The sequence below is a fragment of the Parus major genome, chromosome 8, assembly GCF_001522545.3.
Source record: "Parus major isolate Abel chromosome 8, Parus_major1.1, whole genome shotgun sequence".
Lineage (NCBI taxonomy): Eukaryota > Metazoa > Chordata > Aves > Passeriformes > Paridae > Parus > Parus major.
In genome coordinates this window covers 750,182-767,210 of record NC_031777.1, presented here as the reverse complement: position 1 = coordinate 767,210, position 17,029 = coordinate 750,182, and the positions used below count along the sequence as shown (strand labels likewise).

The 17,029-nt window shown below is 39.7% G+C and overlaps 1 protein-coding gene across 8 annotated transcripts in view; it reads left to right on the top strand.

The window, feature by feature from the left end:
• SUCO (SUN domain containing ossification factor) overlaps positions 1 to 17,029 on the top strand; it is a 38,146-nt gene that overhangs the window by 1,388 nt on the left and 19,729 nt on the right. For 6 of the 8 annotated variants that reach the window (XM_033516322.1, XM_015636548.1, XM_015636549.1 and 3 more), the window contains exons 1-5: positions 4,819 to 4,880; positions 9,739 to 9,847; positions 12,162 to 12,263; positions 13,525 to 13,670; positions 16,852 to 16,992. In XM_033516322.1, coding sequence (XP_033372213.1) covers positions 4,834 to 4,880; positions 9,739 to 9,847; positions 12,162 to 12,263; positions 13,525 to 13,670; positions 16,852 to 16,992 — 545 coding nt within the window. In that variant the 5' untranslated portion in view covers positions 4,819 to 4,833. Of the gene's footprint in view, positions 1 to 4,818; positions 4,881 to 9,738; positions 9,848 to 12,161; positions 12,264 to 13,524; positions 13,671 to 16,851; positions 16,993 to 17,029 lie in introns of those variants that run through there. The other 2 variants (XM_015636546.3, XM_015636550.3) reach the window with 1 other exon arrangement.

Sequence of the window (17,029 nt, the reverse complement as noted above, 5' to 3'; positions counted from 1 at the left end):
GTGAGCTGTGAGCCTCCTGAACCTTCTCCAGGCAGCTCTGATTTTACTCCTTGAACAGCCAAGTTTGTCCTGACAGCAGGTTTTAGTTGTATAGCTAGGATTCCTAATGGGAAAATGGTTTCTGTTTCTTGGTTAGAGTGCCTTGAGGGCTGATAATCTGTCTCTGCCTCCAGGTAATTTGTTAATGGAAGGAGTTTTTAGCTTAATATCAATAGGTGGTCAGGTTCTTAGTCTGCTGTTTCAGCAGGGCTTAATTTTGTTAAAAAGCTCAGGTTTTTTTGGTTTTTGTTCAGGATAATTCCATATTAACGAAGGAATATCGTGTTCAGTTATCTTGTTGGAATAATGTGTTTGCTCTGTAAATCTCTGACAACCTCTGTGTTCTTCTTTGGTGTGGTTAGGAGGAAAATGGAGCTGCTCTTTTTCCTACTCTTCAAAAGGGATTTCTTTTTCAAGCAGTGTCTTAACTGATCTCAGAGTTTGTATTGGATTACCCCAAACCTTTTAGAGTTTAAAAAAGAAAGGTTCGTGTTGTATATTCACCCTGCTCACTGGCTGCTTTTTGGCTAGGAGCCAGTGGATTAATTTAAATGTTGAGGGATGCAACTCCAGTTTCCTAGTCTGCTGTCCAAATACAAATTCACATGAGAGGGTTTGAAATCCTGTCTGCAGGATGATGTTGGGACCCAGTTTAATTTCAGTAGTCATGTCAGAGTTGTAATTAAAAAGTCTTGAAGTCTGTTGGTTCATGCCTTGTTGGTGGACCATAGAAGTTGATAAGTTGTGATTTATTTAACTTTTTACTATAAAGAAAATCAGCAGCTTTGTTCACTTCAGCAGTTAAGAAACTTCAAATAGCAAATGGAATGATTTGCATTGTAAATGTTGGCTTTTTAAATTTAATTAATTTGAGATGTAGTTTTCAAAGGACTTTGTGCTAGTAGGAGAGAAATTTTTCCTTACAGGTGGAACTGGTGGTCAACAGATGATCAAATGGAACCCCAAAAGTCAGGGAAAAACCCATGGGATGAAACAACTGCTGAAAGAACACAAAGAACACTCCAGGCTGTTTGGACTTCTTGCCCTTTTTAACCTGGGCTTTGTTTTCTTTCTGAGTAGCTGTTGCTTCTTTCTTTGAAACTAAGCTTAAAATAGGAATTTTTAAAACCTCTCATCATGCATTTTCAAGCTCACCTAAGAAAGTTGGTTGAGTAGGAAAGTACTGATTAGTAAAAATCAAATGGGGAAAAAATAATTGATTTGATACTTGAAGTGTAAGATGTCATCCTGGGCATTAAAAATGTGACTTTGTTTTAGGAGATGCACAAAAATGCAGAAGCTTGAGTAGGGATTCGTTAGCCAGTGCCTTTTCAATAAAGGGAATGTGATGCTTTTTGGGTCAGTTATCAATACTTGAGGCTTTCTGAAGTTGGACCAGCCACAACTCGACAGCTCTGAGCCAGCAAGATTGTTCTAAGTTTCAAAAGAGCAGGATGGCTTTAGGGAAATACTTCTGATGGAGGTATGGCTCAGGAATGTAGTGCTCCAAAAATAATAGGCATCTGTGCAGTTTGGAGCTTCCACTGTGCGTGACAAATGACTGCTGTTGTCCTGAATTCAGAGGTTTTCTTAATGCTCCAGTTAATCCCTTTGTGTGGATGATCATAATATAAAAAATACGTTTAAAACTTGGAGTGCTTTGTAGTTTGCCAATATCCTGAGCTGGGTGAGTGGAGTAGGTTTAGAAGCTTGTAGGATACCAGGACTTTCTGAAGTGAGACCAGCTGTGACAGCTGTTTGAAGAGTAACCTGTATAAATTATTCTGACATCAGCTTTTGCCTGCCATAAGCTGCACTTCCAAAGTGTTAATTGGGAGTTTAATAAAGAAATCATGCATCCAGTAATTTGTCTTTCTATCCCAGAAAGTTCATTGCCATATCCTGACCTACTTAGCTTTTATTAACTGTGCTGCTTGAGTTTACAGCTGTGAGTAAAAAGAGGATGGGAGACAGTGCATGTACACTTCAGGATCCTTCAGTTGTTACTCTGTGAGTATCCTACATCAGGAAATGCCTCGTGTCAAAGTGATTTAGCACCAAGATGTGCTGGTTTTTATGGCAAACCCCTGGCATAGGAGCTCTGACTGGAATCCCCCATGAGAGTGTACCCTGAAAATTGTAAAGGTCGGATTGGGTCAGTGGCACAACCAGGAATGAAGCCTGGGTTACCAAATACAGTGGAAAAGAACACTGGTTTTTATTTGGGTTTGTTATTTCAGTCGTGTCTGGTTTTGAAGGTGTGCTTGTTGAAAGCTGTAATGCAGGAGGAGCTCTGAAAAAAACTCCAGCAGGCTCATGGAGTGCTGCTGCTGCTCAGGTGAGAGCTGTGCAAATCACATCAGGGATCACACCAGTGGAGCTTTTGCTGATTGAACCTTTATTTGCCTCATTATTGACTCGTGGCTCAAACCTAGAGCTCGCATCTGTTATTAGCAGAAAGGTGTGAGTGCTAGAGCTGGGAGTGAGGGGTTTGTGTTCCCTTCTGCCCCTTACCACTGAAATCCTCTTTGCAGCACAGTGTCCTCATGATCTGGATAGGACTGCAAGAGTAACTTAGCTATTGAGGGGCTCAGAATTTTATCTGCTGATTGTCCTCTTGTGTACTTAAATCTCTTCAGAAGGCTGATACTAAAATATACACTGTGTGTGTGCATTTTATAGCAGGAATAAATGAAATTATTTGAGCACAGCCATAATCAGAACTGTTGTTCCAGGTATCTGGTTTCAGAATGGAAAGTATGTTCCTAGGTATGGAGTATCTTGTTTGCAAGTGTCTTTTGCTCTGTGGCTAAGGTTGGGACAAAAGCTGCACTGGAACTCTTGGGCTCCTAAAAATGAAAATCAAATCTGCTTACAGCCTGCTCAAGTTGAAGGTGGTACATGCTAGCAGGGGCTCTGGTGTCTTATGCAAAACAAGTGCTTGGCTCAATCAATTATTGAATATTTTACCTTCTAAAATTATGTGAAAATCAGCCAACTGCTTTCATGCAGTATCTTCTAAAAGATTTGCCCTAGAAACTTCAAGTTTGTTTGTTTGTTATGCAAATGGTGTACTGAAGTGGCCTCTGCCCCATGACGAGGGTGCTGTGGTGGTGGAGAAGACCTTGCCTGTTGCAGTGAAATGTGCCTCCCTTGAACACTTAATTTGAACTCTTTCTGAAATGTCTTTCTCTAACCTGCTGTTAGTTCTTTTTCACTCTGATGTTCTCACTGTGAGTCTTGTACAGAGTAGTTTTGTTCTTTAGTTTTTGTTACTAATCCAGCTTTTGGGAATTTCTGTGCCTCTTTCAAGGGGAGGACATGCAGTGTCTTTTGAGGTTTATTGTGGAGGTGCTACAGCCTGGAGAGGGTGTGTATGAAAAGTTCTAGCTAAGAACAGGGTAGCCTAGAACTGTATATCTAAAAACTTCCTTGTGATTCTTTCTGGAATTACTGAGCTGGTATAATGGACAGACCCATCCCAAGGCTTGGCTGAGTGAAAATGTTGATGTGAATGACAAACTTGAATATCAGTAAAAGGCTCCAACAGTTCAAAAATTAGCTCAGGTGCACAAAGGAATGACAATGACTTGGCTTGGCTGGGTTTTAAAATGGCAATCAAGATAATGCTGAAATCCCTTAGAGATAAGAAACCTATTAAAAATACATTATACATGTCTGGGAGTCAGGTGATAGTTTTACAATGATCTAGGCTGAAATTCATGTTGCTAAACTTAAAGTAACACCCCCCTCCTCGGCACTCTGCTCAGCTGTGTGGCACTCAGGGTGGGTTTTTAGTGTGAGGAGTTGGTACAGAGCAGCTGCTGCTTCTGAGATTGCTGTTGCTGTGTGGACAAGCTTATGAATTTAAGCAATGAGGGAAGTCTTGATGTTACTACAGACTCAAAAAGCCTTTAAGTTCACTCACACTGCATGGCTGTTGTTTTCCTGTAGTCTTTGTGGTTGGTATCAGGCTTTATGGGCTTTTTCTGGAATGAGTGCTCTTCCCCAAGCTCTTGCATCAGAGAAAATAACTAGAGTTTCAGAATGCAGGGAGCTTCTCATAAGCTGCAATCTCCCTTCAGTATTGCAGAAGTCTGTTTCCAGGAAACACCAGGAGCTGCCTGTTCCTTTGGGTGCTTCCAGAGGGTGTTCCAGAGGGACAGGGCTGTGACTTCTGCCCTGCTTGAAATACCTGAAATAGGGCACCTGGATATCCCTTTCAAGAAAGAAGAGGTTTGTGTTGGTTTCAGTGTTACATTGGAACCTACGCTTAATGTGTGTTATGGTCCCATAACATTAATTAATTAATGTTATTAATTATTATTATATTGTAATATATATTTTATATTATTAATAATTAATGTATGTTGTGGTCACAGGGTCCTGTGTTGTTATCTCAGCAGCCTTTTCCAGGACAGAATGGGAGTAACCCTGGGAACACTGCAAGCAAGGAATAAAGTTGTTTTCTGTTGTTTAACTTGGGACAGGAGTGGACAGTCATGAGCAAATAGTGCATTCTCCCTGTGTCTTCTTGGATTTGATATCTGAGCATCTCTTGGCTCAGAGCTGACTTTCTTCTCTTCCCTCAGGACTTACTGGAATGTACCCACAATCTCCAGATCAGAGCAGATTCCTGTTTGGCTGAAGGGGGAATGCAGTCAATCAGTTCAAACTGATAAAAACTATCTGGTGCTCCTGGAACCTTCTTTTGCAAGCTCTGCATGCTAATGATATTTAAAATGCTGTAAGCCCTATTTTAAACCAATGGCTGGAATCTCATTGTCTGCAGCTATGAAATTCAGTATTGTCAGAAGTATCTTTGTGTTTGGATTCTCTGAGTAAGTGAAATAACTGTTTGGAGAGCACATTCTTTGCAAAGTGTGGGCAAGCTATTAAAAACTTAATTGCAAAATACCACAGATTGGTAAAAGATTTGCAGTAAAAGCTCCAATTTCAGATGTTTTGGGTTTGGGTTTTTTTATAAGCATGTGAATCAAGTTAGTGGTAGGAAATGAGGTGGTACCAGTGCCTTGCTTAGTCTAGATCTGTAGTTTTAGTTTTCAGCTTTTTTTCTCCCTTAAAAGTCCATCATAACTTTCAAAATTATTTTAGTAACACATGCTGCTCTTCTATGGTAAAAAATGGCTTCCAAATGATTGATGTTTTTTGCTTTGTCTTGTTTGTTTGGGTTTTTTAAGTTGTATTGAAGGAAGAGGATTAATGGTTCTTCTTTGCATTTATCAAGATGTATTTCCACTTCACATGCAGAAATGAGTGTTGTGTGTGGGGAGGTTGTGCTGCAGCAGTTCAGTGTCTTGAAAATGGCTTTCCTCCTGTGACTGGTTTAAATAATGTCCTGGTCTTCATTTTCTGTGACATTTACTTTGTTCTGCACACCCTTTTAAACACAAGTGCCCCTGGCTGAGCTGCTGGGAGGAAAAGATGATTTTGTGGAGTTGCTGGGGAGAGAGGGAGGATTCCCTGCCTTTGCTGTTTTTCCTGTGTTGCCGGTGGCTGTGGGGCAGGTTGCTGCTGACTGGGGAGTTTGGTTGTGGATCTGCTGAGCTCCTCATTCCTGCAGAGCCTTTTTTCTCTTTGTCCATTAGCTGGTGAAAACAGTCTCAGACTTGACTTGTTCACAGCAAAACGTATTTTGCTGCCTTCCTCGTCTTTTCACAGCTTTTATTGTTTCAGGCTCATTAATCTAAAGTCAATTCCTTTGTAATTAACAAGGTGATTTTCATCAAACAGGTGCCTGTTCCCCACTCACAGCCTGCTCTGCTGGCTCTACCCCAGCCCAAAACCCTCCTCAAGCCTGTCTGAAGTGATCTGGGAATGTTTGGAGTAGGGAATTGTCATGTGGCAGGGACAGTGACATCTTCATTCTCCCTCTTAGCTCTTGGGCACTGGCACATCGGCACCTGTTGGTAACACAACCCTCTGAGATCTGTCAGTGGTTACCCTGGAGGGACACTGCTCCCTGGGCCTGCAGCGAGGGCTTGGGATCTGTGCACTGCTGAGAAATGCCTTTGCTTTTCCCTGGGCTTCAAATTCCTCTGTCTTGTAGCTGCTTCACTCTCCAGTGTCCAGAAATAGGTCTTGTTTGGGGAGAATTTATGAAATTAATCATTTTGAGGACAGATGTGTTTGAACTGAAGCTGTGTGTCAGTATTGTATGAAGTCCTTGGAAAGGAAAGCCTGAAGCTGTTTCTCTCTGAGGAAATAGTGGAAAAGCTCCTCTTACCTTGATATTTTGGATTTTTCTTAGCTGTAAGTTGTATGAATATTGTTTTCTTACCAATTGTTTCTTTTCTACTTGATTTTTATTTCTGTCATTACAACTATCCATAGCTTTTCTATCTCTGATAGTTTTCTGCAGCCTTCTTCACAATCCCTTGAGTTTCAGCCAAATCAGAATTGCATGGTCTTTCACATGAAACCTACACTGCAATTTCAAAACCACCTGCACTTCTGAATTTCAGTGTGTTCCTTTTCAAAATCAGAACATTCATCAGCAGACCATGGCCAATTTGTGTAGCCATGAGTGTAGTGAACCATCCAGATAGGGGTGGGCAGCTTTTCTGCTTCAGTGGGCAACCACAGTACGAGCCTGCCCTGAGAAAAGTAAAGATTCCCCCACCCACTCCTGCTGCTTTGTCTGAGCTTGTAACCTTTGCATTTGTGCACATTAGGCTGGAAAGTTCGTGGTGTATTAGAGGAAACAGCTTTTAAACTGCATTAATGATAGGACAAAGAGTCACGCTTAAGTTCCTTTGTTCTTGATGAGATTTAAGAGCAGGTGGTGTTTTGAGTCATGCTTACAAAAATGGAAATATTGAAAGCTTCTGTATCCACCTAAGTCACCAGCTGTGGGTTATGTGGGTTATTTGTTGGGAGCAATCTCTTCATTTGAAGATCTGCCTCATACCTGAGACAGTGTCTCTAGTGGCTGATCTCATTTGGGCATTAGGTCTGCTTGCTTCTGAGTCAGCATTAAAATCCCACTTCTGGGTCACAAGAAAGGGAAAGACAGATTAGTATGTGCAGGAACTGCTGTACTTCCTCTGGGTGTACACTGCAATTAAACTCGAGGGGAATTTTGCTCTCTGTAAATCGACACTTGTATTCTCATCTTTGTTGGTTTGGGGCTTTTTTTAATGGTTAACAGAGGTGCCGTGCCATTTGACAATTTATTTTTATTATGGGCTCTATCCTTTCAGCTGAAGAAGCCTGTTGAATTAATATGCAATTAAAAGTCAGAAGAAAAAAACTACTGCTGGTGGTCTTGATAAGGTTATTAACTTGACTTCTCCCAGACTGGCTGGTCTCATGTGGCTTTGTGTTCTGAGTGCTCTGTCAGAGTTTGCTGGCAGTAGTTGAGTGATGCATCCTTCAAGCTGCATGCTCTGCTGCAGGAGGGATCAGCTTTTCCTGTGCGTGGATGCACATGCACAAAATGAGTTCTCAGTCCCCTCCCTAGCTTGGAGGGTTTTTGGGAGACTTGAGGTATCATGTCGGAGTTGGGGAGTAGACCAAGAGGAATTTTGGAAAATAAGTAAATAAGACATTGGATGCAGATCATGTCAGAGTAGCTTAAATCTGAGCTGCCAAACTGCATTCTTCTAAAAACAGTGTTTGGAACCCAATAAAGCCTGCAAGAAATACATGCCTTCTGTGCTTTTTGGGCTAAAGCAGTTATTTGTGCATTTGTGAGGGCAGACCTTGTGTTTTAACATTGAAATCTTTCCTTTTCTGCACCCAGGGAGTTACTGCTGTTCTGTGCAGCTCACCTGAGGTGCCCCCCTGTGTAATGAAAGGGTGGGATGATGCTCTGTAATGTTTGATGTTTCTGGGTTATTTTTATGAAGAACCAGGGAGTCCTATCTCTAAGGAGAGGCCAGAGGTACTGGAGTTAAGAGCATGAAAATTTCACCATGAAATGATTGAAACCCCCTTTCAGAAATATAAATGACTCAAAGAATTTGCATAACCAATTTTTCCAAGTGAGAGTTATGTAGTAAGGCCATAGAAGTCTGGTAACATCTCATTCATGCTCTGAAATGAGCAGCATGTGCATAGGGCAGGACAGAGGTTTGATGGAAAGCTCAATACAAACAGGTATTTTTAAATACATATAAATTTACATACATAAAAATACAAGATGGGATGGGAATTTAAGATGTGTGAGGAGCTTATGCCTAATTCTCAACTCAGATGTGAGGCTGTACCTGCTACAATACGTGGTTATTACTGTTTTCATACCTTACATTCACTTCTTTATTTTCCAGTAACTGCAGCTGTTTCTGCCTGACTTGAAAGCTTTCATTTAGTACAGAGGAAAGGCTCCCTGAAAGAGGAGAGAAATTACTGAAGTGCTTTGAGACAGAGGTGGAGCACCTTATTTTCTCATCTCCATAATAATGTCAGATCCCACAGGTTCCTTGGGGACTGTGGAGAAAGCCACAGAATATATAAATATAAATAAATATATATATGCATGAAAGTTAAAATTTTAATACTTGTCTGTGGTCTGTTGTTTCATGGGTTCCTTCTTAGTGGAGGAGTCTACACTACATGGACTTCTCTATAAAGTTGATATTTGAGTTTTGAAGAAAGCTGGTAATTCCAATTCCAAGCAGTAGTTATACCAGTTGTGTAAGTGATTAATGGACCTACTGATAATTTCATTGTTATGATTAATGTTAAGGCTGTTTTATTTCTCAAAGCTATTGTCAGAGAGTTCTGCATCCAGATTTTTCTGTGCTATAGACTTATCTCTCCTCTGAGGAGAAGGTGGCTCGTTTTTTCAGGGTGAGGGAGATGTTTGTGTGTTACAGGAGAACATTCTGATCACCTGATTGCTATGTAAACAGTATTTCCTGAATGGAAAATGTTTGTATTTAAAGTGGTGGATAACTGGTGTTCCAGTTAAACATTATTGTTGAAGACTCCATAAAAGCTCAGTTTGCTTCATGTTCTGCTGGAATTGGTTGAAATCAACATGGAAATATTTGGGCCTCAGATCCTGATGGTTCATTGTGCAGATGCTCCCTAGGATGTGAAGGGACTGTGTATGATAAGAAAGAAAAGATGCTGGTCTAAAGGTGTTTGTAGAGGTGATGGCTGCTTTTCTGCAGAAATAAATCCATTTCTACTGACAACTAATGCTATTGAAAAAAAAAAAAGTACAAAACAAATCTCATGGGAGGCTTTGCATGGGGCTTTTTTAAATGTATTTATTTTCTCTGATTTATTTAAGGGTACTTGGTGGTATTGACTGTACAAAACCTCAGGTAGGCTGTGTACAGGAGATTAAGGAGATTTCACTTTCTACTCTGTGACTTAAGTTTTTGCTTAGTAATAATGATTGCTAAAAATATCCCATTGCTTTGTGACAAAGGATGTTGGTTCAGATTGTTCCTAACTCGCAGTAACTTAGCTAATTTGTGTCAGCTTTCACTCTGTGATGTGGTGATACTTTCTTCTTTTGGAAGTAGTAAATTTGTGATGTTATTTCTTTCTAATTTCTTGTAGCAGATCCTCAAATGGATTTATGAATGAGTATCTGTGAACTGTACATGTATTTTTTTAGATGCCTCATGGGAACAGCTGAAGAAGATTGAGGGACACAATACTGAGGGAGTTCTAAAATTTCATTTTAACTAAAGCTTCTTGACTTTTTTTTTTTTTTATTAGGCTTCCTGTTTGGAATGTCTTTTGTAAAGACAGTCTTTCATCAGCAGTGCAATATGCTTCAGGTGATGCTTGTGTCCTGGCCAGTGAGGATGAAAATGTCCAAGAAAAGGTATGCTGGATACATCATGTTAACTACTCAGTCTGACTAACTATTAAATTGTAAAATAAAATACTCCAGAGGGTCTACTTGGCCAGAATTTAATGTACTCAGTTGTTCTTTGAGCCATGATACCTTGCCAAGTTTTTATTTTCCTTTACTTCGTTTGTTGCAGTTATGTAACAATTCAGGTGGATAGTTTGGGGCAAGAGAAGGAATAAACAGTAAAGCTATTGGTGTTTGTTTTGTGTTTGTTTTTAACTTGGGGGCCAGATATTAGAAGTGGGCATCAGGGGAAGTGTGAGGAATAGGAGATAATGGGCTGGGTAAGTCTAGGCCACACTATGCCAGTTCCATCTGTTGTATTAAAAACAGTGTACAGATGATTGTTACCCTAAAGAGAAGATTTCAGATCAATTGGTTTAAGTCAGCATTTATCACTTTATTTAATTCCTTCTTTATTTATTTATTATTTAATTTATTTAAATTAAATTTATTTAATTAATTTATTTCATTAATTCCTTCTGTTCAATAAAAATTAAGAAGGCCAAAACATGTTTCTGAAAGGTATAATAAATAAGCTGTGGTCCCTTTCTTTTTTACTTTACTCAGCACTTCAGGTTAATTGAGTGTAATTGTCCCACCCTGATTAACTCATGACAAGTTTCTGCATCTTGCACTGCATAGCGAATTCCCAAGCTGTTGAGTCAGAAAGTCATGGTAATTTCATGTGTTTATTTATTTTCCCAGGTCCACACTCAGTCCTATTCTGAACATGGGTAGTATTGATACTACTGTGTTGGTTTTCCTATTTCCTCCAGCAATCTGGAGTAGTGCTAATCACAGTCCTCATTCCAAAAAAGCTTTTATATGCCATGATAAACTTGGAAAACGTGTGCTGAGCATTCTAGCTGACTCAAGGGGAGAGCTGCCTGACCATAAAAAATCCCTTTAAATACTCTAGGTTTCTTAAGCATTTCACCAACCAGTGTAGCTCTAATTTTTGCCAGCTTGTGCAGCCAAATAGCACTCAGTCCTATTCTTCTGGCTGCCTAGAAAGAAGTTCTGCTTGAATTTAATGTCTGATGCAATAATACTGGAAAGATTAAGTAAGCTTTGAGACTGGGAAGCCACTGGTGGATGATTTCCTACTCTGCAACATTCTTCATTCTGTTAATGTGGCTGCATTGTTAAGCAGATTTCTGAACTTAAACCCAAAGATGTGAAAACTAATGTTAGACTGTTGTTTTCACTCATTAAAGAAAATCTCTTGGGTGGATGAGGAATTTTAAGAAAGTGTCTGTTACTGCTAATTAGACTGCTGCAGCTTCTTCTGCAGCCCTTGATCAGTTTGCCTTAGATCAGTTGTCTCTTCCAGCCATTGATGCTATTTCATCTTAGGGATTGGGATGTGAGCTAATAATATTTGGGGGAAAATATTGCTCAGTTGTCTCTGAGGTTTGTTAACTCAGATTTGTAGCTCCTGCTCTTCAGTGGATGCCTTAATTCTCTCAAATTAATATCATGTGGTGTTGTATAGCACAGCAGCCCATTTTTGGGCTGAACACTGACACTTGCAGGATCTGGCCACAGGGTTTTAGATAGTCCTTAGAAAACAAAATGGGTTTAAGTTTCTGCCTCATTTCTTGAGGCAGAATGAGAATTTAAAATTCTCATTTTAAAATAAAATATATTTTAAAGTATTGCTCAGAACCAGCTTGCATATTTTGTAGTCACAACTTTAAAAAAGTTTGAAGGGCAAATGTAAATTCTTGCTTGTTTTATAGTCTGGTGGGTTTAAAACTTATTTACCCCTCAAGTGTTGATACTTTTTATTTTGTGAATTCACTGCACTTGATGGTGAATTTTTAGTTGTAGAAGAGAAGGTTGCTTTAAAAGGTTCTGGCAGATTTGTGTAATTACTGTAGTTCTGCTGATAAGACTGCTACAACTGAAATGTGCCACGTGTAATTTTCTAATGGTTGTCTGATGCAAGTCAGCTCAGAATTTGCTTTTTCTCCTCTTTTGGGCAGCAGGGAGGTAGGGAGGGGGAGGGTTTGTCAACATGGGAAGTCATAGCAGAATGAGGAACTTTCCTTAGCAAACAAAGGGAATGATTTAAGACAATGCTAAAATGGTCTTTTCAGGGAAGATTGAACTGAATCATTTTAACTTGCTGTAGTCTTTGTGCAGGTGAGATTTTAAACACAGGTGGTCAGTGCTTCTGAGGATTAACTTAGCTTAGTTTCTTGATGTTTTGCTGGTGGAAGAAATGCTGTTACTCAGTGTGTCCAGACTGATTGATGTTTTACCTTCAATATCCCAGGGGGAAGAGGCTGCTCCCAGCCTGGAGCCTGAGCACGTGGACTCCAGTACACAGAGTTACTCTATGGAAGAGCTGCTCCATGACTTGACAAAATCTGAGCAGGCAAGGCTTTTATTTCATTCACTGTCCTCATACAGTCTGTGAATGCTTCTGGGATTTCACTCTTTCATTTTGGTTATCTGAAGATCATAGTAACCATCTCTCACGTTTCACCTGTACACTGGGTTGCTGTCAGACTCTTGTTTCCAGTAAAAGAGAAAATGTGTGAGCTAACAGACCTTGCATTTCCCATGTGCATAAATAATGAGTAATTTAGTATTGGTAGGTGCTGACTAAGAACTTTTCAAGATAAATTAAAATTGGATGTTGTAGGTATGGATGCCTATTTATAAATAAAACAAAAAAGTCTTTTCTCTGAGGTCTTTTTATGTAGATCAGACTTGATGATTATAGCAGTCCATTTTAGCTTTGATCCTTCATGGTTTCAATCACTTTAATTTCCTTTGTAAATTGGGAAAAGAGTTATATTTCAGCTCTGTGCCATTGATACTGTTAAGTCAGTGCATGGTGTTAAATGTTACAAACCCACTGTTAAAGATTATTTATTTGACTTCATATTTTTGTTTTGTAAATTACAACATGTCACACACAGGACATACTTCAGAATATTTATTTCATGGTTTGGCTGTTTAAATATGTTAAACCTTCCTGAGCCCTTCATGTTTAGTGAGATGACTTGGAGTAATGCAGCTATTGACAATATATATTTAATTTTGCTGCAGGACTTATTCTGACCTGTTTCAGATTATATGCTCTTTCAGATTCACAAAGCCTTATTTTGAGTGTGCTTATGAAAACTGAAGACCTAGAATAAATAAGACTCAAGACTACTAAACACTCAAATTTGAAAAGTGATTTATCTCTTTGTTCACTTACAGCATGGAATAGGATTTAAATAATTTTGGACCTCCACTGGAGTGATGAAATTAAAAGCCTTCTCTAAAATTTAGTTTAGGATGGAAACCATAAATCTGATTGTAATGGAGCATGCAAATGTAACTGTTTCTTTTGGTTACTGCAGTATTCAAGCTGCTTTTCTCATGGCAGTCCCTGTAGGAATGCACCACTGAGGAAGCTGTTTCAGGCCTGCTCCAATTGATGTTTTTCCATGATTATTGCAGACTACAGAAGAACATTGCAGCTATTCCAGAGTAGCACAGAATGCCACCTAGGTCTAGGAGGAAGCAAAATGAATTTCTGACAGAAATCTGACCTGTTAGAACTCTGTAGTAGATGTTACTGTGTGAATGCATTTCTTACTCAGGTGTTGAAAAATGTATATTCACCTGGAATGTTTTTACAGACAACAGAAATAAGTGAAACAAGCCAGCCTGAAGCTGTGAGTCCATCTTCAGTAGATGCAAATGAAGCTTCCTCCAGCATAGTCCCAAGCACTGAAAACACTTCCAGTTCACCTACCTCAGAGATACCTCCAGTCTCACAGCCTGAGTAAGCTCTTGCCATTTTGTTGTTTTGGTCTTTGAGAGAATATCATTTACTCTGCTCTTGTTAAAATGTTTATTAGGGATAAGATGGGATTGCTCCTCATAATTGTTTTGCTGGTTTATGGTGTGAGTGCTTGTGGAGTGTGCCACCATTTCCTCAGTGTGTGGATAAACAGTTGTGCACTTGCATGAGGTGGAATACTATTGCCATGAGCAGTTTCTAAGATGCTGCTTTGGAAAAAAGCCAATGTGCTTAGATAATCTGTATTATAAAAGCCCTCAGGGTTTTACCATTAGGATTTCTGCCCTTTACAAATGTGCTTTCACATCTGTGTCAACAAGCATTGAGGCTGAAAGCACTGGCCTCTGCTTTCAGTTAAGGAAGAACTCTGCAGAATTTTATCTTGGGACTTAAAAGCAGAGAGTCTCAATTTCTGAGAATAAGAGACTTTTGACAAAATAGCTGATTCTCATATAAATGCAGTCAAGGCAGTTTAGTTCTAGTGCTTAGTAGTATATTGTAGAGCTGCCTGTGCTGCAGGCAGCTTTCTGGAGTCCATGTACTTTGCATTGTTTCCCTTTTCTTGTGGCATGTTGTGCTATCAGACATGGACTGGAGGATGGAAATTCATGTGTGCATCTTCCAGGGATTTTAACAAAGTCCTGCTGGGCTTTTTGGTGTGTGCTAAGGGAAGTAATCTTATTCTGACTGCTGAAAAAGATGAAGTATTTTGTTAGATAAAAATTGAACACACTGAAAACAAAGTAGACTTGTCTTTGGTGTTTTTGGTTTTTAAAGAGTTCAGTTTATCTGCTTTACCAAATTCTGTTTCTTTACCATAGAAAATACATGGAAATTTTGTTTGCTGGCTGATGTTGCCTAGTCTGCCAAGGCTTAAACACATTTTGATGCTTCATCGGTGTCTTTAATTGGAAGCCTTCCAATGTTTGCAGTTTTTCTAAGGCAAAACTGGAATGTAGCTTCAGCCTGTTCTTTTTATAGCTCTTTTTGACTACTCCACTGATTTATTTGTGTAATGTGTTGTAAGCTCTACTGTTGTCAGGTCCTAGAAAGAGACAGGATGTTATTTTCTTTGAAGCATTCAGCTCGGTGTCTGGTAATTGTTGGAAATTGTCTGGCTGTCACAGCTGGGGAATACAGGAGTGGTGAACTCCAAAGACTTGAGCTGTGAAACAAATCAAAATAGAAACTTGGTTTGGAGCACCTGATGGAGGAGTTCATGCTGGGCAGTGATATTGGGACACCAGTGCCTTTTACAGGAAGAAAGGGCAGACCTGGTGTAGCAGAGAATCTTGTTTATCCATGATTTCAAACTGCACTTGAGCTCTCAGCACTTATAGGTGGTCTCTTATTGAACAGATTAATATCCAAACCAGCTGTGCTTTTCTCTTAGCTCCATACAAAAACAAGAGCTTTGAAAAGACACAGTTGCATTTGTTATCTTCAGACATTTTTTACCTTTTTGCTGGTTTAGGTGCGGATTGCTGACAGTGTAACAAAGCCCAGCTCTCTCAGGTGTTACTGGTCTAATATTTCAGCAGGGCCTCTTAGTCCAAATATTTTGAAAGGAATTTTTTCCCCAAACAAGTTTTACTTTGAATCCTTTTTTAGAACAGCACTGAGTGTAACTTTTTTACCTAAGTCTAATCTGAAGAAAAATAACTGAAAAATAATCTGAGCTCTTTCTGTCTGGAAGTAAGGAACCTGCTGTGCAAAGTGAGCTTAATAATGCATTTTAAAAATCAGGACAAATTAAGGCACCCAAAGGAGAGGGAACCCTATAGCTTTTAGATTTACCTTCTGCAAAAATAAGTTACTTGAGGCCGGTCAGCTACACCCTGAGAGCAAGGAATTTTTAAATTCATTCTTGTCCCATATTTTATTCAGTTGATAATTATTCATACTGTCACCTACCCACTGAAATGGAGATTATGTGGAGCTTTTCAGTTTTGTGTAGTGGTCAGCCTTATTTAGTCAGTACAGAGTTTCATGCAGAGCCAAACTCTGTGCATCTCAGATGGAGGCATTTTGGGGCATACAGGGTAAATATTCCCTGTGTATATCTAATAAATTCTTGTATTCGTGATGTTTGTTAGATTTGGTTACATAGCAAAAAGTCTTGGAATACCTCTGAGTTTTTTGTTTTATACCACAGGAATTTTAGCATATGAAAGGTACTAAAATTGTCTCCCTGGGTTGGTTGCAGCTGCTTCTGTTAATAATTGTAGCAGTCAGAGAACCAGAAAGATCCCCTTTTAAGTTGCTGACGTGCTTTTGTGTTTTGGCAGCTCTGTCATGATATTGGATTAACCTAGATTGCTGCTTTCATTAAAGAAAGCTTATGTGGAAATTTAGAAGGCAGAGTAAAGCTTTTCCTTAGATCTGGCTGTAGCCTGGATCAGCATGAAAGTCATCCCTGTGCTGGAGAGGAGAGGACAGTCAGAAGTGAACACTTGAAAATGACTCTTTGTCCCTCTTGGTCTGCCTACCCTCTCCATCACTCCTGAGGAGCAGGTGGGAGGCTTTCAGTTTGGTTTGTGCTTCAGGATTTGTCTGATGAGCTGTGCTCAGCCTTTCTGCACAGAGGAGGTGAAGCAGTGTGCAGATGAGCTGGTTTGGGCTGCTGGGTTACCTGATTTTTATTACATCAGCAAAAAAGAAATAAATCAGTAGAAAGGAAGTCTTGCTAGCTACTTTTCTCCCCCCTATTCTCCTCTAGTTTTAGCCAAGTTCTTTTCTGACTGTTCCTCTTGACTTGGGAACATGAGGAGCTTTTAGTGAGGGAACTCGGTCTCACGTTTGTTGAGAGGGAAAAGAAAATTGCTGGCAGCCAGGTAACTGTGGAGAAGTTGTTAGTTTGTAGTGATGCTGAGAAGAATTATATCCATTGGAGTGTTTGGTAAGATGTTAGATGAGAGTTCTGGGAGATGAGAAGCCTCTGTTTTGAGTTCCTTTCTGGGAGAAAGAGTCTGGAAAAGGAAATTGTGTTCTTTCATGGATATAGCTGAGAATACAGTTCCACAAGTACAGCATGCTTCATTCTTCTTAATTATTTCTGTGAGACTGTTGCTTTATTAAAACTTTCAGCTATCTTTGTGGTTGATTGTCAGGGCTCCTTGTATTATCAGAAGGCTAAAAAAGCATGTTGTTTGTTTCCCTTCAGTGCAATAGAGAATTCCCGTGCTGATATCCCTGTAGTCAGCTCTAGTGAAGCTGAGCAGTCAGAACCTGACTGTGATATTGGTGGGACACTTGAGGCTGACCCTCAGAGTGAGCCTTCCTCTTTTGTCAGTCCACCAGAGAGGTGAGTATCCAAGCAGGTTGTGTGTGACTGAATACTT